The following is a 24884-nucleotide window of genomic DNA, read 5'->3' as shown; positions in this document are numbered from 1 at the left end:
TAATGGGATTTGAATGTTTCCTTTGGTGAAATTCAGAACATCAGTTTTGTTTGACATGTCTCAGTATTCAGTATCAGGGGATACAGTCAGTTACAAATAAACAGCAACGTCTGAAGTGGAATCAACCCTCAGTATGTCCAGGGAGCCGGTTAAAGATACATTCATATTTCACCATATTGACAACATATTGGCAATATCATCTAAAAACGCAATCGAAAGAACGTTAAATCAGTTCCAATGTTAACTGGAAAAATTGTAATACTGTGTGTCATATTGAACGTCTGCAAAACAAAAAAAGCAAATTGATTTCCTCTCTTTGATAAAAAAAAATATTCTGAGCACATTTCTGCTGAGTGACAGGTTATATATACCTGATACCCAAAGGGTCTGACTTTGCCATGCGAAGGTGTGTGCTCTGACTCCCTCCCCAAAAATCAATGGCTTACTCGGTGATTGATGTTCTCAGTGTTAAGAGGAGAGAGTTGTCATATTTCATCAGGCTTCCTTCCCCACACGGCAAGAGGCTGTATTTGTTAGCTAATCCCATTTTTGACGGCAGCGGCAGATTTTTGGACGGGAGCAATGGAGGGGTCGGTGGGGGCTGAAAATATATTTTGCTTAAATTAGCTCGCTCTCTCTCTCTCTCTCTCTCTCTCTCTCTCTCTCTCTCTCTCTCTCTCTCTCTCTCTCTCTCTCTCTCTCTCTCTCTCTCTCTCTCTCTCTCTCTCTCTCTCTCTCTCTCTCTCTCTCTCGTCTCCTAAACTGAGTAAAGACAGGAGCAGGAGGTGTGGAATAGACATGGACATTAAATAGACTTACTTCCATAAGGAAGTGTTCCCTCAACCCCTCACATGAGAGACACAAGAAATATAAATGAGCCAGATAAATAAAATAAAGTCAGGACTTTTGTCTCCAGGCTTTGACAGACTGACTCTTAACAGCTCAGTGTGAGAGGAGAAGCTGTGATGAACACACACCAACGCATGACGCTCCATCGCTCGTTAACTCTGACCCAAATCATAAGACTGGAAGCTGTTAAAACACAGAGCAGATTGTGTGTGTGTGGGGGGGGGTGTATGTGCGCGTGTGTGGGTGGGTGGGTGGGTGCGTGCATGTGTGCCTTTGTGTGTGTGTGTGACCTACATACCACTGGTTTAGAAAAGCAGTCATATATCACATTAAATTGCTCTTCCATCCTCTAACTTACTAATACATTGAAAATTACATCACAATAAGGGTCTTTGTGACAGGGAAGGAAATTGCCTTCCCTTGTCTTCTCTGACACTCGGAGGGTTTTGTCAGAGAAGTACTTATATGTATATTGGCCTCCCACTCGGATCAGGCGACGTGACATTATCTGCCGTGACATTATAAGCGCACTTGAATCATTCCCCTGGTGAAATGCTTGCAGGCAGGGCGACACACAGGGCCAGACATTTACGTACTCACACGCAGAGAAACAGTAATGACTAGACAGGTTGCAATAACCTGTTGTTCTGGGAAATGTAATGTGATGTGTCTCCTGTGTTTGAGTAATAGTAGGGCTGAAGACTCACCTGTAGAGATGGAGGAGAGGAGCTAATCGAATCAAATGTCATTTGTCACCTGCTTTGTAAGCAACAGGTGTAGACTAACAGTGGAATGCTTAATTACGGGTCCTTTTCCAACAATGCAGAGCTAAACATAGATTTAAAAAATACAAATAAAACAAGAGATAGAAATACTGACACAAGGAATAAACACACAGTGAATAACGAATAACAATAACGAGTAAAAATAACTAGTAACGAGTCGATGTGCAGGGGTATGAAGTAATTGAGGTTGCTATGTACTGTACATATAGTAGGGGTAAAGTGACTAGGCAACAGGATAGATACGTTGAAGTCGGAAGTTTACATACACTTAGGTTGGAGTCATTAAAACTCGTTTTTCAACCACTCCACAAATTTCTTGTTAACAAACTATAGTTTTGGCAAGTCGGTTAGGACATCTACTTTGTGCATGACACAAGTAATTTTTTCAACAATTGTTTACAGACAGATTATTTAACTTATAATTCACTGTATCACAATTCCAGTGGGTCAGAAGTTTACATACGCTAAATTGGCTGTGCCTTTAAACAGCTTGGAAAACTCCAGAAAATTATGTCATGGCTTTAGAAGCTTCTGATAGGCTAATTGACATCATTTGTGTACTTGTGGATGTATTTGAAGGCCTACCTTCAAACTCAGTGTCTCTGCTTGACATCATGGGAAAATCAAAAGTAATCAGCCAAGACCTCTGAAAACAATTGGAAACCTCCACAAGTCTGGTTCATCTTTGGGAGCAATTTCCAAATGCCTGAAGGAACCACGTTCATCTGTACAAACAATAGTATGCAAGTATAAACACCATGAGACCACGCAGCCGTCATACCGCTCAGGAAGGAGACGCGTTCTGTCTCCTAGAGATTAACGTACTTTGGTGCGAAAAGTGCAAATCAATCCCAGAACAACAGCAAAGTACCCTGTGAAGATACTGGAGGAAACAGGTACAAAAGTATCTATATCCACAGTAAAACAATTCCTATATCAACATAACCTGAAAGGCCGCTCAGCAAGGAAGAAGCCACTGCTCCAAAACCGCCATAAAAAAGCCAGACTACGGTTTGCAACTGCACATGGGGACAAAGATTATACTTTTTGGAGAAATGTCCTCTGGTCTGATGAAACAAAAATAGAACTGTTTGGCCATAATGACCATCGTTATGTTTGGAGGAAAAAGGGGGAGGCTTGCAAGCCGAAGAACACCATCCCAACCATGAAGCACAGGGGTGGTAGCATCATGTTGTGGGGGTGCTTTGCTGCAGGAGGGATTGGTGCACTTCACAAAATAGATGGCATCATGAGGATGGAAAATGATGTGGATATATTGAAGCAACATCTCAAGACACCAGTCAGGAAGTTAAAGCTTGGTCGCAAATGGGTCTTCCAAATTGACAATGACCCCAAGCATACTTCCAAAGTTGTGGCAAAATGGCTTAAGGACAACAAAGTCAAGGTATTGGAGTGGCCATCCCAAAGCCCTGACCTCAATCCTATAGAAAATTTGTGGGCAGAACGGAAAAAGCGTGTGCGAAAAAGGAGGCCTGCAAACCTGACTCAGTTACACCAGCTCTGTCATGAGGAATGGGCAAAAATTCACCCAACTTATTGTGGGATTCTTGTGGAAGGCTCCCTTAAATGTTTGACCGAAGTTAAGAAATTTAAAGGCAATGTCTCTCTCTCTCAATTCAATTTCACTTCAAAGAGGCTTTATTGGCATGGGAAACACATGTTAACATTGCCAAAACAAGTGAAGTAGATAATATACAAAAGTGAAATAAACAATAAAAATGAACAGAAATCAATACACTCATTGAAGTTTCCCAAGAATAAAGACATTACAAATGTCATATTATGTATATATACAGTGTTGTAACGATGTGCAAATGGCTAAGGTACAAAAGGGAAAATAAATAAACATAAATATAGGTTGTATTTACACTAGTGTTTGTTCTTCACTGGTTGCCCTTTTCTTGTAGAAATCCTGCTGCTGTTATGGCACACTGTGGTATTTCACCCCAGTAGATATGGGAGTTTATCAAAATCGGGTTTGTTTTCGAATTCTTTGTGGATCTGTGTAATTTGAGTGAAATATGTGTCTCTAATATGGTCATACATTTGGCAGGTTAGGAAGTGCAGCTCAGTTTCCACCTTATTTTGTGGGCAGTGCAGTGTGCACATAGCCTGTCTTCTCTTGAAAGCCAGGCCTGCCTACGGCGACCTTTCTCAATATCAAGGCTATGCTCACTGAGTCTGTACATAGTCAAAGATTTCCTTAAGTTTGGGTCAGTCACAGTAGTCAGGTATTCAACCACTGTATACTCTCTGTTTAGGGCCAAATAGCATTCTAGTTTGCTCAGTTTTTTTGTTAATTCTTTTCAATGTGTAATTATCTTTTTGTTTTCTCATGATTTGGTTGGGTCTAATTGTGTTGCTGGGACTCTGTGGGGTCTGTTTGTGTTTGTGAACAGAGCCCCAGGACCAGCTTGCCTACGGGACTCTTCTCCAGGTTCATCTCTCTGTAGGTGATGGCTTTGTTATGGAAGGTTTGGGAATCGTTTCCTTTTAGGTGGTTGTAGAATTTAACGTCTCTTTTCTGGATTTTGACAATTTGCGTTTTAATTGGTGTTTTATGTTGTACACTGAGGATATTTTTGCAGAATTCTGCATGCAGAGTCTCAATTTGGTGTTTGTCCCATTTTGTGAATGATTGGTTGGTGAGCGAACCCCAGATCTCACAACCATAAAGGGCAATGGGTTCTATAACTGATTGAAGTATTTTTAGCCAGATCCTAATTGGTATGTCAAATTTTATGTTCCTTTTGATCCCATAGAATGCCCTTCTTGTCTTGTTTCTCAGACCGTTCACAGCTTTGTGGAAGTTACCTGTGGTGCTGATGTTTAGGCCAAGGTATGTATAGTTTTTTGTGTGTTCTAGGGCAACGGTGTCTAGATGGAATTTGCATTTGTGGTCCTGGCGACTGGACCTTTTTTGGAACACCATTATTTTGGTCTTTCTGAGATTTACTGTCAGGGCCCTGGTCTGGCAGAATCTGTGCAGAAGATCTAGGTGCTGCTGTAGGCCCTCCTTGTTTGGTGACAGAAGCACCAGATCATCAGCAAACAGTAGACATTTGACTTCAGATTCTAGTAGGGTGAGGCCAGGTGCTGCAGACTGTTCTAGTGCCCTCGCCAATTCGTTGATATATATGGTGAAGAGGGTGGGGCTTAATCTGCATCCCTGTCTCACCCCACGGCCCTGTGGGAAGAAATTTGTGTTTTTTTGCCTATTTCAAATCAAATCAAAGTGTATTTGTCACGTGCGCCGAATACAACAGGTATTTCACCTTACAGTGAAATGCTTACTTACAGGCTCTAACCAATAGTTCAAAAAAGGTATTAGGTGAACAATAGGTAAGTAAAGAAATGAAACAACAGTAAAAAGACAGGCTATATACAGTAGCGAGGCTATAAAAGTAGCGAGGCTACATACAGGCACCGGTTAGTCGGGCACATGTAGATATGGTTAAAGTGACTATGCATATATGATGAACAGAGAGTAGCAGTAGCGTAAAAGAGGGGTTGGCGTGTGGTGGGTGGCGGGACACAATGCAGATAGCCCGGTTAGCCAATGTGCGGGGGCACTGGTTGGCCGGCCCAATTGAGGTAGTATGTACATGAATGTATAGTTAAAGTGACTGTGCATATATGATAAACAGAGAGTAGCTGCAGCTTAAAAGACAGGTTGGGGTGGCACACAATGCAAATAGTCTGGGTAGCCATTTAATTACCTGTTCAGGAGTCTTATGGCTTGGGGGTAAAAACTGTTGAGAAGCCTTTTTGTCCTAGACTTGGCACTCCGGTACCACTTGCCATGCGGTTGTAGAGAGAACAGTCTATGACTGGGGTGGCTGGGGTCTTTGGGGCTTCTTAGCCCCAGTGATGTACTGGGCCGTACGCACTACCCTCTGTAGGAATAGGCTTTGTCGTGCCCTCTTTACGACTGTTGGTGTGTTTGGATCATTCTAGTTTGTTGTTGATGTGGACACCAAGGAACTTGAAGCTCTCAACCTGCTCCACTACAGCCCCGTCGATGAGAATGGGGGTGTGCTCGGTCCTCCTTTTCCTGTAGTCCACAATCATCTCCTTAGTCTTGGTTATGTTGAGGCATAGGTTGTTATTCTGGCACCACCCGGCCAGGTCTCTGACCTCCTCCCCATAGGCTGTCTCGTTGTTGTCGGTGATCAGGAGGCCTACCACTGTTGTGTCGTCTGCAAACTTAATGATGGTGTTGGAGTCGTGCCTATTTTAACCGCACACTATTTGTTTGTGTACATGGATTTTATAATGTTGTATGTTTTTCCCCCAACACCACTTTCCATCAATTTGTATAACAGACTCTCATGCCAAATTGAGTCGAAGGCTTTTTTGAAATCAACAAACATGAGAAGACTTTGCCGTTGTTTTGGTTTGTTTGTTTGTCAATTAGGGTGTGCAGGGTGAATACGTGGTCTGTCGTAGGATAATTTGGTAAAAAGCCAATTTGACATTTTCTCAGTACATTGTTTTCACTGAGGAAATGTACGAGTCTGCTGTGAATGATAATGCATAGGATTGTCCCAAGGTTGCTGTCTCTCTCTTTCTCTCTCTCTGTCTCTCTCGATTTATCTCTCTCTGTCCCTCTCGCTGTCTCTCTCTCTCAGTTTATTTCTCTCTGTCTCTCTCTCTCTCTCTGTCTCTGTCTCTCTCTCTCTCTCAGTTTATCTCTCGCTGTCTCTCTCTGTCTCTCTCGGTTTGTCTCTCTCTGTCTCTCTTTCTCTCTCCCTCTCTCTGTCTCTCTCTCTCTGTCTCTCTCTCCTGTCTCGGTTTATCTCTCTCTGTCTATCTCTCTCTCTCTCAGTTTATCTCTCGCTGTCTCTCTCTCTGTCTCTCTCTGTCTCTTTTGGTTTGTCTCTCTCTGTCTCTCTCGGTGTATCTGTCTGGCTCTCTTTCGCTCTATATCTATATCACACCCACGCTCTCTTTCGCACACACCCACACATACAAAAGTACAATGTCACACAATGTCACAGCACACACATGTGCACAATGCCACATGAACAACTGAGCAGAGCTGCTCTTTTTGAGGACAGACACAGTGGAGTAGAGGTCTACTCTTCCAACAATGAACCATCACCATGCCAACCACATTGCTGTTCTCTGTGCCAGCTTTTGCCTTGGCACTGCCCCTATGTTAGAAGTGGATAATTCAAGGGCATTAAGCGCGCCGGGGCTTCCAATTCAAAGTGTTTGTGTGAGTGTGTGCGTGTATGTGTTTGCGTGTGTTTGTGTGTGTTTTTGTGTTCCAATTCCAATGCTCCCAATGCCAAGATCCTCTCTCTCCACAGTTCTGCCCTAGAAATTAATCTGCTCTGCTAGCAGCTTCCTTCCCTTTCTTCTACAGTAAATAGCAAATTATAAAAAGCACTGACCAGTGGAGGCTGGTGGGAGGAAGACGGACTCATTGTAATGGCTGGAATGGAATAAATGGAAGGGAGTCAAACATGTGTTTTCCGTATCCTTGATGTGTATGATACCGTTCCGTTTAGTCCATTCCAACCATTACAATGAGTATGTCTTCCTATACCTCCTCCCAACAGCCTCCACTGGCACTGACCCTATGTAGGGTGTATACGTTTGTAATACAGTATTGTTTACTTTCAGCTTCAATCTGGGATTAGTTTTTCAGGAAAATCACAGATTGTACCTTTAAGAATGGAAATAACCTTGGCGATGTAAACATAAACCAAAACGTGATAGCTAGACAAGATAATGACTACCTAGTTTAGTGATGAATTGGTATCAGCCATTTTCATGTTTTAATTCATTATAATAAAGACTAATGCGGGAATGTGTTTGTCATGTTACTTACCAGTGGCTAATACACACATGTTAGCTAATGCTAAATGTCTTCCCTGTCTCTTTGACTTCCAGTGCTACTCGAAGGAGGGACAGAGATATACAACATGAGGACAATCTCTGAAGTATCCTACCAAAGAGGCATGCCCCTACTCAACCTGGCCTAAGGAATATAACAGTACCACCACAACCCATGCGTTCCCTTTGGGAGGAAGTATTCACCAATCACTAGGCGGGAACTGCACTAAAGAGCAATAGAGGGACCATGTAATACTTGACCTTCTTTGAGGGACATTTTAGCCGCCATGTTAGAACTAGTCTAAAGCATTCGAGAGGGCCACTCCAAGATCTGCCTCTTCATCAGCTCTGAGAGATCACTCAGACACTCCCAGGATGAGCCTACACTGAAGGAGATCAGAACCCATGGCTTTCTTCACTAAATACCATCACACTTCCCACAATGGACATGGAGGAGAGCTCCGTCCTAGACCTGGAGTATAGGAAATACTGGGCTCCGTCCTAGACCTGGAGTATAGGGAATAGTGGGCTCTGTCCTAGACCTGGAGTATAGGGAATAGTGGGCTCCGTCCTAGACCTGGAGTATAGGGAATAGTGGACTCCATCCTAGACCTGGAGTATAGGGAATAGTGGACTCCGTCCTAGACCTGGAGTATAGGGAATAGTGGGCTCCGTCCTAGACCTGGAGTATAGGGAATAGTGGGCTCCGTCCTAGACCTGGAGTATAGGGAATAGTGGGCTCCGTCCTAGACCTGGAGTATAGGGAATAGTGGGCTCCATCTTAGAATTAGAGTAGGGGACAGTGGGTAGGGGGCTGTGAGGTAGTGGGCCAGTCCATAGGAGGTAGGGGGGGTGTGATAACCATCCTGGATTAGGGGATAGGGGACTAGTCCATAGGAGGTAGCAGAGGAGTGATAACCCCATGGTGGATCTGCTGTGAGGAGGACTGAGGACAGGAAGGACCCGGGAGGATGTCATCAGCCGGAGGAGAGTCAGCCAGCTCGGAGCTCCAAGCAGGTGTCAAAACCAGCACTCTGAGACGGGAGTCCAGGAGGACTAAAGGTAAACATTCTAGATACAAACACAGAACTACTTGGATGTAGTGTATGCTATGCAAACGCCCCCACTCATGTGAACACACAAATACAGTTATTCTATTTGATAGAATTCTAACCCATCATCACATCAAACGGGAACATACACAGTGTACTGTACGTGTGTTACACGTTTCACCAACCCACAAAATGTACACTGTATTCTCACGGAATACACACCACATCCCGATCACCCACACACACATTTCTAGACGAAATGAAAAGATAGACGCTTGTATGTTTGGCAGTAACCAGAGACAAGCTTCTGTCTGTATTGCAGTTTTTATCATTGCTTGTGCACATTTGTCCAAACGGAATTCACCTTTTCAAAACAAAGAACACCTTGCCCCAAACTGAAACACGTTGGTCAAAACGCATTAAGACTCTCAAAACATTAAATACATGACACAAATCAACTACCTCCATCAAAACATAGAACTTGTTATCTAATGAAAAGTTATTTCAGTCAATTGTTACATAATGGCCCAATAAATACTAACTACAACAATCAATAAACCCTAACATGGTGAACCCTCTTTTATATGTCTGGGCCATTTGTTGATAATATAATTATAATATGCACCATAAAAGGCAACAAAACATATTATCACAGCATAGGCTGTATTCTTTTTTCCTAAAATGTTTTTTTACCAAAGATGACCGATGCAGAAAGGATGTCACTGAAGAGCATGAATATCCCGAAACAAAAGGCTTTATTTGACCTTTTCCATTTTAACTGAGAGTTGAACTATTTTCCTCTATGGGCCCCTCTACGTCTCCTTTGTCCTTGCCCTCGGCCTCTTACTTGGTCCATTCTTGCAAACAGCAGCTCAGAGTTGACCTCTTTTATGCATGAACTTGGACTGATTGCTGATTGAACAATTGTGCAAAGAAGTTTGCACGCGGGCAAAAGAGGTTCACATTCACTGGAGTAATTTGTGTCAGCTGTGACCAAATGTTTTAATTTTGTTTGTCATGATTTACTCAAAATGAGTTTTGCGTCTTTTGTAGAGAGTTCTGTTTACTGTTTTGCAAAAGTGTGCTTAGCATTTGCATTGTGTGTGAAAGCAACATCATTGTGGATGTGGATAAATATCATTTCCCCTATCAGAGAAACCTTCAGTCAGCCTTCAGTCACAGAGAAGACAAGAGACAACGAGAGACAGGTTGGAGAGAGACAGCCAGAGAGAGATTGGGAGAGAGCGAGAAGAGAGAGAGAGACAGAAATAGACAGAGAGAGAATATGAGAGAGAAAGAGAGACATAGAGATACATAGAGGAAGGGAGAGAGACAGAGAAAGAGAGATAGAGACAGAGTGACAGACACAGACAGAGGGAGAGAGAGGAAGCGAGAGAGAGAAATACATAGAAGAAGGGATAGAGACAGATAAAGAGAGAGAGGAGGAGAGAGAGAGAGAGAGAAATAGACAGAGAGAGAATGTGAGAAAGAGAAACAGAGAGATACATAGAGGAAGGGAGAGAGACAAAGAAAGAGAGATAGAGACAGAGCTACAGACACAGAGAGAGGGAGAGAGAGAGAGAGAGAGACAGAAAGAGAATGTGAGAGAGAAAGTGAGACATAGAGATACATAGAGGAAGGGAGAGACAGAGAAAGAGAGATAGAGACAGAGCGACAGACACAGAGAGAGGGAGAGAGAGAGAGAGAGAGACAGAAAAATAGACAGAGAGAGAATGTGAGAGAGAAAGTGAGACAGAGAGATACATAGAGGAAGGGAGAGAAACAGACAAAGAGAGATAGAGACAGAGCGACAGACACAGAGAGAGGGGGGAGAGAGAGAGAGAGAGACAGCCAGAGAAAGAGACACAGAGAGAGAGAGACAGCCAGAAAGAGAGAGAGAGAGAGAGAGAGAGAGAGAGAGAGAGAGACGAGCGCACGACTCCAGAGCTGTGCTGCTCCACCCAGGGATTCATCCAGATGCAGCAGATCTAGAGCAGCTATTGGCTGGAGCCTGGGGGCTGGTAGTGTCATGATTTAGGTGTCATGGACGGGGGAACTCACACCCTGTCGCTTTGATCAACAGCATAAGTGATGTAATAGGACAAGGCAGCCTCGGAAAAATCACAGTGAGATTGAAATGGGATTGAATTGCCTGAGAGGGAGAGTAAAGAGAGAGCAGTGGGAGAGAAGGAGTGAGAGCGAGAGCCAATGAGGCACAGAAGGAGAGAAAGAAAGTAAGAGAAATGGCTCATGCTTGTCTCTCTCTGTCCCTCTCCTTCTCTCCTTTCATCCCTCCCTCCCATCTCTGCGGCCATAAATAAAGCCACTCCAGCCGTACAGTAAATCTGGCTTCTCCTAGAACAGAGGCGTCAGCAGCAGGGTTCCGGGGCCAGGTCCTCTGTGGCCGTTTCACTGGGTCCGTCCGTCGGATCACACCAGATAAATGGCCGGGCTGGAGGATTTGAGTTAAGTGGATGAGGGGAGCGAGAAGTTCTATTACGCACGTGGTCATGCGATGCAGAGGGCCATTGGCGGAGAGAGACTGGAGAGGCTATCAGCGCAGGCTTTAGCATGTTAAATCAGCTGTGCTGCTGCTGCTGCTGCAGGGCAGTTGTAGCTATCACTGGATATGCCATTTAGATTCATAGAAATGCAAATGGGGTTAGCATGGAGATTGATACACACTGCCAGACAGCGCTGGGCTCAGAGAGGTGACTCACTGGGGTTGGGTGAGGGACCCTCTCAAGGTGTATTTGCAGGGCCTAGATGCATGGATGGATGGATGGATGGATGGATGGATGGATGGATGGATGGATGGATGGCAGAGTTTAAGACAAAGCCTGCGTTTGTTTGTCTAGGTGGTTATAGAGTAGGTTAATGTAAGCGTGTTTTCAGTGGCAATTTGGTTATTTCTCTCATTGTCCTTTCCTGTAATTTCTCCCAATGATTTTCGTTGTTAAAAAATAAATCAGTCATAATATTTAAGAATGAAAAGAGGTACAAACCACGCACACAAGAGGACAAATCCTTTTAGCCTTTTAGATTTGAGCCTTTTTTGTTTGAGGGATTTTGATCCCTGGTGTTCTCTATAGCCAGACCAGACATTAAACAAATCTCACCCTCACTGCAGTGTGTGTATGTGTTTGCCTGTGATGGTAAAAGCAAGCCTCCCCTCTGCCCTTCGATGGAATCACTTCACTCAATCTCCATAGCAACAGTTGCTCGCCAACTGTAATCTGTGCAAATAAAATGACTCACTTAAAAAAGAAAAAGAAAAAGCGGAAATCTACAGTCAGTAACCTCTTTCATGTGTATTGACCTGGCAGGGTTGAGATGCCCTGGAAATCAAATAACATTATGGTCGCATGCATTTCAGCTCCGATGTATCTTCTATTCCAATCACAGTTAGGTAATGGTGCCACCTCAAACTCCCTCTAGTTAACCAATTTATCATCAGAAGTCTGACTATACCATCGTCGGCTACTCAGAGGTGTCATGCACTGACATTTGATTTTGAGAGGCACACAAATTCCATATACACTACATGTACAAAAGTGTGTGGACACCTGCTCGTCAAACACCTCCTTCCAAAATCATGGGCATTAATATGGAGTTGGTCCCCCCCTTTGCTGCTATAACAGCCTCCATTCTTCTGGGAAGATGTTGGAGCATTGCTGCGGGGACTTGCTTCCATTCAGCCACAAGAGCATTAGTGAGGTCGGGCAATGATGTTGGGCGATCAGGCCTGGCTCGCAGTCGGCGTTCCATTTCATCCCAAAGGTGTTCCATGGGGTTGAGGTCAGGGCTCTGTGCAGGCCAGTCAAGTTCTTCCACACCGATCTCAACAAACCATTTCTGTATGGATCTCGCTTTGCGCATGGGTGCATTGTAATGCTGAAACAGGAAAGGGCCTTCCCTAAACTGTTGCAGCAAAGTTGGAAGCACAGAATCGTTTAGAATGTCATTGTATGCTGTAGCGTTAAGATTTCCCTTCACTGGAACTAAGGGGCGTAGTCCAAATCATGAAAAACAACCCCAGACCATTATTCCTCCACCAAACGTTACAGTTGGCACTGTGCATTGGGGCAGGTAGCATTCTCCTGGTATCCGCCAAACCCAGATTCGTCCTGTCAAGAATATCATCTATATTCTATATACTTATCTTTGAAGAGTATCAAATTGGGGGGCACATGATCATACTGTTGCAATCATCGCCGTAATGATTCTGTCATTTGCCCCCTGCTAAAGAGTCATTTGACCATGACTACCCAGCTAAAGCACATCAATATGTTTGTGTAACTGATGTGATCAGTGTACTATCCACTGCATTGACGATGTGCAAAATACCCTTCGTTAGCTCACTAATTGGTTTAGCGATTCATTCAAGAGGCACCCCGCCGTCTCGTCTGCACTGTGTTCACTTCTACACGGTGTAGACCCAGGCTACGTCTCCATTCTCCACCCTTCTCCAGAGGTGTGCACCTGCGCACTCCACCCTCATGGATTTAAAAGCATACGTGGAAGCATTGGCTGGGGGGAGTTTCCGCCATTGTTAAATCTATGCGAGAAAGTGTGTAAGTGGGAGAAGGGTGGAGAATCGGGACTCTGCCCTAATGTTGTATTCTAATTCCAAGTCTGTGTGCATTGGGTCAGGGAATGTGTGTATATAGTTTAGTAAACGTGTGTGTGTGTGTGTGTGCGTGTGTGTGTGCGTGCGTGCGTGCGTGCGTGCGTGTGCGTGCGTGTGCGTGTGTGCGTGTGTGATGAGGCTTGTGAATGTTACTTCATCCACACACGCGGGGGATGGAAAGGAATGGGAAGGTAAAGGGAAGGGGTGGCAGATGGTGCAGGCAGATTTGCCCTAATCTACTCTAGACAGGCCTTCACACCCAGCCTCAGCAGACTAGAAGCAGAGACTTGACAGGAGAACATTCTGTAAGACTGTCTAAAGCTGAGTTATGAATGAACAGACAGACGAAAAGACAGACGGATGGATGGATGGCTGCATGTATGGATGCATACATGCATACATAAAAACATGTTGTAGCAATGCATACATTCATATTATAAATAGACACTGATGCATAGATACTGTAGTTGGGTAATAGCCTCTGTAAAGTTCAAAGGTTAAGCTTCCTTAGGTGCTGGGCTCCCGAAACCAAAGTTCTTGTTGCCAACGTCTCGTATCTGGAGGGCCACTTATGACTCTCCATCTGGTGCCATCGTGCCATCTGTCCTTTCCTCGTCCCCATTTTACTGAGGCGGGGGGGGTTGGGGGGGGGGGGCACAGTCACTATCTTCTCACAGCTAGCTAGTCCACTGACTCTACTTCCGAACTGGAATAGAGCAGGGCTAGCGGTAATCGTCCTCTCAGTAGGTTGAGGCATTTTCGTCTCAGGTGGGTAACTGGAGTGCTTTAGTCTGAATTGCTCTAGAAACCTGTTTACAGTTCCACTATTACAAAAACAGGGTTCTGGCAGTGCCTGCTATACTTTCATGTGTCTAGCCTAGCAAGCTACTCTGTACATTTTGACTCTGAGACTTAAAAAAAAAAAAAACACAGAATAGGGAGTAGGGACTTGCTCAACCTTTTTGTAAACTCTTCCAGGAGCCAAGAGGGTGTGAGTCATATCGTGCTTCTTCCCAAAGCTGGAAGCATCATACAATCAACATCCTCATTCCCTGCAGCGGTTGGTTCTCAAGTCTATTGTGGTGCGCTCACCGTGATGTGAACCCTGAGCATATACTGCAGGGGTTACCATGCTGTATCTAGAGATTCTGGTGCTAGCGTTTCCTATGCAGGGAGGGCTGCTTGGGGTTTTTGTGGATCTTTACATAAATCTACTAAATTTCTCATCAAGTGTGATTACACAGTTGGCATAGAGTACAGTGTAAAGCAGCAATCTGTTTAGGGGACACAGATGGGGGGGTCAGATGATACAGTACTGTAGTAGTACAATATATTTTGGTAAGACTTGATGATATATGATATGATGCACTTTATGATGCTGTTTTATGATGCAGCGTTCAGTATGTTAAAGTCTATGATGGAATACATCAAGATGCACGCTAGAATACCAATTCAACGTGACGCGCAGTGTGGGAAATGTGACTAGATTTGAGGTGACGATGCGGTACAGTCAAAACACATTTTGTGACGAACGAATATAGGGAAGGGATGAGCTTTCAAATGAACAGCACAACAACAACAACAAAAAACGTGTGTTTTATGTGGTTTCTCCCTTGTAGTTATAGATCGTGCGTGCCAGCTGATAACGCACTAGACTGGCCTCCAACGCTCAGTGACTATATGAGCCTCATTTTCTAGGCCTATCCTCTAGCAGAGAAACAATAATTAGATGTGACATTCACCTACTTGGAGAGTTTAATGACTTAAGCATCTTCAAGCCCTCTCCCCCTTTAGAGAGTTGAGGCCTCATGAATTAGTGAGCGACTGTGCATCACAGGAGGCTGCTGAGGGGACGGCTCATATCAATGGCTGGAATGGAGTGAATGGAATTCTATCAATCACATGGAAACCATGTGATTGACGTGGTCGATACCATTCCATGAATTCCGTCCCAGGTATTACTATGAGGCGGCCGTCTCCGAGATGACGAAAGGCTCTCCACCTTCATTCGCAGGGCCACTTCATTTGACCTTTTTTCTCATCCTATTTTTATTTCTACTTCCCGGGGGAATATAAACACTGACATACTATTTCATTGAAATATTCAGCGCGAGGAGGGGAAACTCAAATGACATTCCTGTAAGATATGGCATGTGGACGGCATATGTTTTCAGCGGTGGAATGAGTTCATTTGGTGTTAGTATGGTCTTAGTGTGCAGCTTGACGTTTTTTTGCTAGGGATAGTAAAGGCTGCCCTGCTTCTGTTGCACAGACCTTAGCCACGCAACCTGTTTAAAATGCCCTGCTAACTGACGTGATGTACTGTGTAGTCCCTTGACCTATAATAGTGAGGCAAAGCGGGGCCTGAAATAGTCTAAACTCTCCAAGGTGCCGTCGACCTTGATTTGAAATACCACTATCCCTGTGTGTCAGCGGTGTGTGTGCGCGTGTGTGTGCGTGTGTGTGTCTCAGCAGTGACAGATGGTTAACACTGACAAACCACCTACAGGTTATGTAGAGACAGGTTACTCACAGACACAGACAAGTGGATGGTTTGGGCCAACATAATCAAAATGCGGAGGGGAAGACAAAATGAGAAACATTTCGGTGTCGAGGCGATGGTTAGGTGGGGGAGGACGATGACAGGAGAGACCGACAGAGAGACCGGACGAACACTACATGACCAAAAGTAAGTGGACACCTGCTCGTCGAACATCTCATTCCAAAATCAAGGGCATTAATATGGAGTTGGTCCCCCCTTTGCTGCTATAACAGCCTTCACTCTTCTGGGAAGACTTTACACCAGATGTTGGAACATTGCTGCAGGGACTTGTTTCCATTCAGCCACAAGAGTATTAGTGAGGTCGAGCACTGATGTTGGGTGATTAGGCCTGGCTCCCAGTCTGCGTGCCAGTTCATCCCAAAGGTGTTCGATGGGGTTGAGGTCAGGGCTCTGTGCATGCCAGTCAAGTTCTTCCACACCGATCTCAACAAACCATTTCTGTATGGACCTCACTATGTTCATGGGGGCATTGTCATGCTGAAACAGGAAAGGGCCTTCCTAAAACTGTTGACACAAAGTTGGAAGCACAGAATTGTCTAGATTTCCCTTCACTGGAACTAAGGAGCCTAGCCCGAATCATGGAAAACAGCCCCAGACCATTATTCCTCCTCCACCAAACTTTGCAGTTGGTACTGTGCATTGGGCCAGGTAGCGTTCTCCTGGCATCCACCAAACCCAGATTCCTCCGTCGGACTGCCAGATGATGAAACGTGATTCATCACTCCAGAGAATGCATTTCCACTGCTCCAGAGTCCAATGGCAGCGAGCTTTACATCACTCCAGCCGACGCTTGGCATTGCACATGGTGATCTTAGGCTTGTGTGTGGCTGCTCAGCCATGAAAACCCATTTCATGAAGCTCCCGACGAATAGTTCTTGTTCTGACGTTTCTTACAGAAGGAGTTTGGAACTCGGTAGTGAGTGTTTCAACCGAGGACAGATGATTTTTATGCGCAACGTGGTTCAGCATTCGGCTGTCCCGTTCTATGAGCTTGTGTGGCCTACCACTTTATGGCTGAGCCGTTGTTGCTCCAAGAGGTTTCCACTTCACAATAACAGCACTTACAGTTGACTGGGACAGCTCTAGCAGGGCAGAAATTTGAGGAAATGACTTGTTGGAAAGGTGGCATCCTACGACGGTTCCGCATTGAAAGTCACTGAGCTCTTCAGTAAGGCCATTCTACTGCCAATGTTTGTCTATGGAGATTGCATGGCTGTGTGCTCGATTATAACCGAATCCACTCATTTCAAGGGGTGTCCACATATACATTTGTGTGTGTACCAAAAGAGCCTGTAGCTAGCCAGACAAATATACTTCCTCCATCTCCCACACCTCACTCTCTCTCTCCCCCTCTGCCTCTCTCTTCCCTCTCTCCCTCCTCTTTTCCCATCCATCCATCACCCATGGGGGGCTTATGGGATTGTGGGCGTGCGTTGGACCGAGATGATTCTTCTCAATAGCAGCCTTTCATGCTGTTTATCACCAGCCAACAGCTCCCATGGGAACAGAGGGGGGGGGGGGGTGCAGTGACCACCTTCTGACCCGCTGCCTCCCCGTCAGCCCACTCCCGAGCTTCCGGAATGTCCTGCCGGGATAGGTGGTGCTGGATTGTTCAGTTGTCAAGTTGTTATCTGATTTGGTTTAGCCCTACAGTGGGCTATTTAGATTTTGGCATATTAGTCCTTAGATTGCATTTTTCTATTTCAAATGTCTTTTTTTTCACTCAGTCAGAAAACAAGGAGGATCAAGACCCTCTTCATGATATAAAACGTCCTTTGTTGCTGTGGCATGTTGTTCAGGAGACCAGATTCTAAGAAGCCCCTTATGTGTTTCGGCGTCATAGCCTTCGTCAGGGAGACAGGATGATGAAGGATGATGCTCTCGTTTTCTCCTGAGACGTTTCATATTAATATTCCATAAATATGTATTTTCCCACCTACAGCACCCCTCTACCTTCGCATGTACAGACATAGACACAGACACACACACCTCTGAGCTACTAAAATCAGTTGAACTGACATGTCCCTGCTACAGTACCTGTGATTTATCATTTCTCTCCTTCCTCCTCTCTCACTCGCTCTCCCTCTCTCTGTACCCCCCTCCCTCTCTCTGTACCCCCTCTCCCTCTCTCTCTCTGTCCTTCTCTCTCTCCCTCTGTACCCCCCCTCTCCCTCTCCCTCTCTCTGTACCCCCCTCTCCCTCTCGCTGTACCCCCTCCCTCTCTCTCGCTCTCTGTCCTTCTCTCTCTCTCCCTCTGTACCCCCCTCTCCCTCTCTCTGTACCCCCCCTCTCCCTCTCTCTGTACCCCCCTCTCTCTCCCTCTGTACCCCCCTCTCCCTCTCTCTGTACGCCCCCTCTCCCTCTCTCTGTACCCCCCCTCTCTCTCCCTATCCTTCTCTCTCTCCCTCTCTCTCTCTGTACCCCCCCCCTCGCTCCCTGTCCTTCTCTCTCGATCCCTCTGCAGGTCAGGACCGCAGTGAGGCGGGGCTGATTAAGCGTTTCCGTGGTGATGGCGTGCGCTACAAGGCCAAGCTGATTGGGATTGATGAGGTGACAGCGGCGCGCGGGGACAAGCTGTGCCAGGACTCCATGATGAAGCTCAAGGTGTGCGCGTGCACACGCGTGAGCGTCTGATAACGAGGACAGTGCCTTGAACTTAGGAGAGGGTGGTGGCGTTCACGTCACAATACGTTTGACAAAATACATTGAAACAGCGTTGATTCAACCAGTTTGTGCCCAGTTATAATACATCTCTTCTGGACGATTTAAACCATGCTGGAGACATAGTAGCATTCCCGCACAGCCAACAGGCAAATCCATCTCCTGCTCTGATCCTCTCATATCAGATGTAGTGTGAGTTGCTCCACATGTCCAATAACACAACAAGCAGGAGTCTTGTAGATCCGCGCTGTGACATTTGAACAGTGACCTGCCTATGACTCCCATATCCAGCAGTCACTGCTAGTTACAGTCAATGCTCTTATGTCAATACAGGCACGCTGTTATCTAGACAGGCAGAGGAGGGGGATGGAGGGATGGAATAGAGGAGGGGAAGGGGTCTCTATCGAGCTGCCTTCTCTAAGCTTGAGGACTTAATCCACCAAATGGGGAAGCCGATTGTCGATCGACGACGGCCATAGACTCCCCTCTCTCCACTATTCATCGGATCGCTCTTTGTTTCCCACTCTGGAGAATGGGGAGGGAGAGAGTTTGATGGTTGATGTTTTCAAAGCGTCTCTGTGTTAAGGGCTGAGGCTCCGAGCTTATGCTGAGGTTGAAAAGAGGGGGGGGGGATATAGTGTACTGGTAGCGTAGAGGGTCGCTCGCTCAACCCTCCTCAACGTGACTTGGGTTCCAGGGTTGTCAGACGTGTTCAGCGTTCACAATGAGGTTCTGTCTTCTTCTTTCTCTTCTCACACAGCTTCTTTACATGAAAGACATGTCAGGCGTGCGCTAGCGAGGGAGGGTCGTGCCTCGGTATAAGTCTGAGGAACATGCAGGAAATGTTAATTGTTTTTGTAAGGGGGAAAAGCAGCTAAGATGCATGGGAACATCGACTTCAAAGGCTCTGTGGTTGTTCAGTCAGCAAGACGTGACGGAAGTGTTCCAGCGAGGTGTAGGCCATGGTCGGTCAGCAGAATACGTTCAGTCAGCACAACTCAAACTCGTGCAGGCAACAGCAGCCTACTTAAGAAACCAGCCTCTCAAATACTAAACAATAAAAGACTCTGTGATGAAAAAGAAAAACACTGAAGTGTTGAGAGAATGAAGGTTCAAAAGGAGCAACGTGAAAGAACGTTCTGTCCTATTGCACCTTATGTAACAGCTGCCACCCTCTTCCCTTCCCTCTTCCCCCCTCCTCCTCTCCTTCTCCCCCCTGTCATACTTACCTGAGTCGTGGGTCGGCGGTACGCTGCTATCTTTCATGCTGAGCGTATTTCCCTTCATCTCCCTGTGTATCTTCCTCTCCTGCAGGGAATGGCTACGTCGGCGCGCTCCAAAGGAGAGCACAAGCAGAGAATCTTCCTCACCATCTCCTTCGGGGGGATCAAGATTTACGACGAGAGATCAGGGGTGAGTGAGTGATGAGGCTCCACTGCGTAGCTCCGCCGCCGGGCCTGCCCGTCGGCTGAGCTGAGTTACGCAGCCAGGCCCAGCCCCAGCTGCTCTGAACATTTATAGGACATTGAAGTTCAATCACAGTCATGTAGAAAAAGGGCAGCCATCTTGTGCGCCTACCTGCCATATGGTGCAGTTGACATGCCAACAATACAACAAAAGCAGATATAAACATTATGTAGGGTGTCCAATCAAAAATGCTTCTTTTGACCAATGGGTGAAATAGATACTCCTCTAAGAAAACCAATCATCCAAATGGAGGCCAGAGGAAAAATGTAGTAAAAAATCTGGAAAATAGGCTACCACCGTGGAATATTACATAAAACAATATAGAGGTAAGATTAATATCGAGTTTGAGACATGACATGTAATGTTTTCATACTTTAGTATACGCTTTTCATATAAATGCGAAATTGTTGTTATTTTTTTAAAGATTTCTCACAAAAACAAGTGCAGCCTATGTCTGTGAAATGTCAACGGTGTAAGGGGTGCGTAACCGGTGGCAGGGAAGTCAGACAGCAGGAGAGCAGAGCTTGGTAATAGCCGGAGCAGTTTAATCGCAGAACCAACGGCATAAAAATAACAAGATATGGGTACAAAAACCCGTCGCGCACCAATCAACACGTGCACAAGCACTTACAATAAACAATCCCACACAAAGACATGGGGGGAACAGAGGGTTAAATACACAACAAGTGATTGAGGGAATTGAAACCAGGTGTGAGGAAAAACAAGACAAAACACATGGAAACTGAAAAGTGGATCGATGATGCCTAGAAGACCGGCGCCGCCCGAACAAGGAGTGGACCCGACCTCGGCGGAAGTTGTGACAAACGGAGCACTGAGCATATAGCAAGCTTTTTATTTTGAAACCCTCTTACATTTAATTCGGCTCGTATCATGCTAATTTAGATTTTTGCGACCCGTGGAAACAACTTTGCACTGACCACCACAACATGTACAATCCTCAAGTTGCTACGAGAAAGAGGCACTGCTCTGTCAACAGAGCCCAGTACTTATTATCGGATGTTTTATGCTACAAAATCTGACTTCTTGGATATAATGTTAATGACATGTTAGAGAAAGACCTCACTGAACAATTCAGAACATGAAGAATCATATTTGTCTTGGTAAAATGTATTTTAGAACATAATGATGTGACATTTCATCACCAAGGCGCTTTATCACCCACTCAGAGTGGAAGGATACTCTACATTATGGTAAAAATGTCATCAAGCCTTCTAATTGGCTAGGTGGAAATGTCACAACATTGCTTCCACCCATGCAATCCTTAGATCTATTATCCTGTGTAGGGTCATGTCTTTTGGACTATCATTAATGTGAAGACTGTTATATTATCAAATCAATTCTCTAGGTGTAATTATTATGTGATTAAACTATTCACGTAAACATGAATTAACTAGGAAGTCGGGGCACCACAGGAAAATGTTGTTTAAAGAATTACTATTTCCCGGAATTTAACTCTCTTCAGATATTTACATATCTTATCGATTACAGTCACTTATTGATGTATTACCTCATCAGTCATATTCTGAATATCACAAACTCTTGGATATCTGCACGAACCCTAGCGATATACAAATTGGCTAAATTATTTATTTACTAACTAATTAAATAATCACACAGAAGTACACAAACACACACAGGATAGGTTATACATTGGTTACTAACATGATACAATGAAAAGACCCTAGTGGACTAAACCGACATGATGGCTTGTTACACCAAATTAAAAGGGAGGGGCAAGTAAGAAAGAGCGGGAGAAAAGACAAAGAACTCTAATATCGTACACACAATAACTATGCTCATGGAAATGCTAATACATTGCACATGAACAGCCACTCATTCGAAAGGAATTGCAATTTACATATTTACGAGTGTAGGCCTTTGTTGTCTCTCTCTGTAATCGCCGGTCCGTCTGCTGGAGAGTCAGTTGACAGAGAGTCTCTGGTTTGTCCACCAGAGATCAAAGTCTTTCGTAGTTGTAGCTTGTTATAATGGATACGTCAGGCGTACCAATGGTCGTTCAATAGGGAAATGTTCTCCCGAATGGAGCACCATTCAGTCGTTCGATCGGTCGCATTTACCAGACTAAAGTACTTAAACAGCTGCAGACTGAATGTGTAGTCTTTAGTTTTGTAGATTTCTTAACCTTTTGAGACGTCCGGTTCACACCTTAGTCTGCTTGGTCTATAGAGTGGTAGATTTCTCAACCATTTGTAACGTATTCAGCTGGCGCTGCACGTAACTGGTCTAACGTACATTTTGTCGGAAGTGGGTTTTATATACTTCTGGGAAAAGGGGGCATTCCATGACGCCGATGTAATGTCTGTGCTCCCGTGGGCGTGGCCATTGACTTGGTTTAGACTTCATATGAAAAACAATTCTCTCATTTAGAAGGCTAACATCACATTACATCTTCTCACAAATAGTTTCATATTTAATCATATACGTTCCCCCACATTTGCATGTGACCCTGACAACTGGGAGATATATACATTCAGAGATACAGTTATGTTGTCCTACCGTCTTTAGTTACATCACAAATTATTAACAAATTCCACAGGATTGTTCTTTAAATACCCACGGACCATTCCAAATGTATGGAATACAGAAATACGTTTAATTATTCAACCGTTTGATGTTACTGTACTGCAACGTCTCTCTCTGCGGTAACAAAGGGATTTAAAGTTAATTTCTGAGAGTGAGAGAATGAGTTTTCCTGCAGGTATTTATGACCATCATTAAACTGTGGAGAGAGAGGGGGCGGGGACTATGATTCCCCCCCAAGGGCACTTCATGATAGTAGATATAGCAACATCAGTGTCTAGGGAGTAGGGGCTAAGGGTTGATTTGGAATGTAGAATGAGTAAACTGCTTTCACTTAACCTGGGCCTGGCCTGCTGTATGATGGCTACTGTCTGATGATAAAGACCTGTCTGTTATAATGACAGTGTGTATATGAGTGATATGATGTTATCCCCTTCCCCCTCCTCACCTCCCCTGGGGGCCCAGAGACCTGCTGCCCCCCCCATTCATCACCGCTATCCACTATCCGCTAGGCTAATTAGCCCACAGTTCCACCCTTAATCATCATCATTGCTAACTACTAGCCTAATTGTCCCATAGCTCCACTTCAACTGTCATTAAAGGGGAAAAAGATCATTACGCAATACTGTATATAGACCCACTAGACAACTCATGGTTTGATATTTGATGACTTCCATTTGTATTTTCGGTGGATACTGGCACCACCCGTTATTCACCACCAGCCCTGTCATTTATCAACAACAACTAGATAATACTCCTCATAGAGCCCCATAGTGTCTGTCTGTCTGTCTGTCTGTCTGTCTGTCTGTCTGTCTGTCTGTGTGCGTGTGTGTAAGCCCTGCCCTCTGACGCTCATCACCACATGCGGCTTCTGTAATTTTGTTTGAGAATCATCATCCCCCCCTAATGCCCTTTCATTTTATAAACTGATTCCCCCAGCAGCACTTAATTTACCCAACAATCGTAATGGTCAAATACGGGGCTCTTTCAGCAGGACGAGGCGTTGCAGAACATTCGGATAGAAATGTGTCATGTAGAAAAGACACCGTTTACTGTCAACTAGACTATAGAATATTGTCAGCTCTAGTATGTTCTATTTCTCTCTGCCATGTTCTTATCAGTGCACCCCACTGAATAAGCCCTGGTTTAATTTCTTAGTAGCTCATCCCCGTTGCTCAAAGCTTATCAACGCTGTTAGTGGAGCAGCAGGTGGGAGTAGATGAGTGACAGCCCAACTACTTTGAGCACGTGTGTGTGTGTGTCAGTTGTAGTTTTGAACCAGGTGTTCAGGGCTGCCCACGCTCTGTTGACGACGCATCTTTTTGCATATTGCACAATACACAACAACATCATTCCCCCCAGGTTAGAGAAATCTTCCAAATAAGTGAAAAGGGGTTGTCTGATCTGCGCACATACACACGCACACGCACACGCACAAGCACGCACATACACACACGGACACACACACCCTGATCTGCCGTTGTTCAAGCAGTAAATGTGTTGCGTCTCCTATCCCACTGAGACATGTGAGAGCTGGAAATGAGGAGAAAAAGGGAAGAATGGCATAAGTGGTAGTTATTCTTGTCAAGACTATTCCCTGTCAACAGTTAGACAAAGGAAGACTAATGCATTTACATTTGCTTTCCCTCGTTCACTGCTGCGGTGAATCTGGAGCACAATATTGCCGTAGTATTTGAATTAGTAAGAAGCTGTAGCCTATTTACCGTGAACTCCCAATTCACTCCCTCATTTTGAAACAAAACATTCTTTCAAGAATTCATGAAATTCATAGAAATGTATAGAGCTAGGAGTTTTCCTAGACAGGTCACATGTCTGAAAAAACTCCCGGATCTAACTAAACTATAAAATCAGGAGCTTAACCCTACAGTATCCAACATGGGTCTCCAAGCCCCCTCCATTTTGTATGGTCCATTTCCTCGTCCTGATCTGTCACTTCTTCTTCCCTGTTTCTCAGATCTACTACATCACTTCCTAACTCTAACTTATGTCACTTCCTCCCTGTGTGTTCAGGTTCTGCTGCATCACCACTCGGTGCATGAGATCTCCTATATCGCCAAGGATACCCGGGACCACCGGGCCTTCGGCTACGTCTGCGGGAAGGAGGGACACCACCGGTTCGTGGCCATCAAGTCCGGCCAGTCGGTGAGTACAGGACCTGAGATCCTAATGAGGTGTAGTAGTCAGAAAGAGCGTTACAGCCAAAGTTACAATCAATCAACACATTTCAAATACAATACATAGTGTTGCAACAAGGGAGCAACCATTTGTAACAAGGTCGAAAGATTGTCCAATAGGAAGAACTCTGCTTTTATCCTTTTAGATATTTGCAGCACTGTGTAGTTGGGATGGCGAGGTAAGTGTGTGTGAACAACGTGTGTGTCGTCTGGAAGATGATGAAAGTGTGTGCTCCTCTTCCTTCACCTCCCTCC

At 44.9% G+C, this 24884-nt stretch overlaps 1 protein-coding gene across 1 annotated transcript in view; it reads left to right on the top strand.

The window, feature by feature from the left end:
* Nucleotides 1-24884, top strand: part of c8b (complement component 8, beta polypeptide) — a 74706-nt gene that overhangs the window by 30881 nt on the left and 18941 nt on the right. The window contains exons 2-5 of the mRNA XM_014191741.2: nucleotides 7557-8561; nucleotides 18209-18348; nucleotides 19720-19818; nucleotides 24466-24597. Coding sequence (XP_014047216.2) covers nucleotides 8471-8561; nucleotides 18209-18348; nucleotides 19720-19818; nucleotides 24466-24597 — 462 coding nt within the window. The 5' untranslated portion in view covers nucleotides 7557-8470. The remainder of the gene's footprint in view (nucleotides 1-7556; nucleotides 8562-18208; nucleotides 18349-19719; nucleotides 19819-24465; nucleotides 24598-24884) is intronic.

The sequence above is a fragment of the Salmo salar genome, chromosome ssa03, assembly GCF_905237065.1.
Source record: "Salmo salar chromosome ssa03, Ssal_v3.1, whole genome shotgun sequence".
In the NCBI taxonomy this organism is placed as follows: Eukaryota; Metazoa; Chordata; class Actinopteri; order Salmoniformes; family Salmonidae; genus Salmo; species Salmo salar.
The sequence above is the reverse complement of the archived record's forward strand: the minus strand, read 5'-3'. Positions and strand labels throughout refer to the sequence as shown.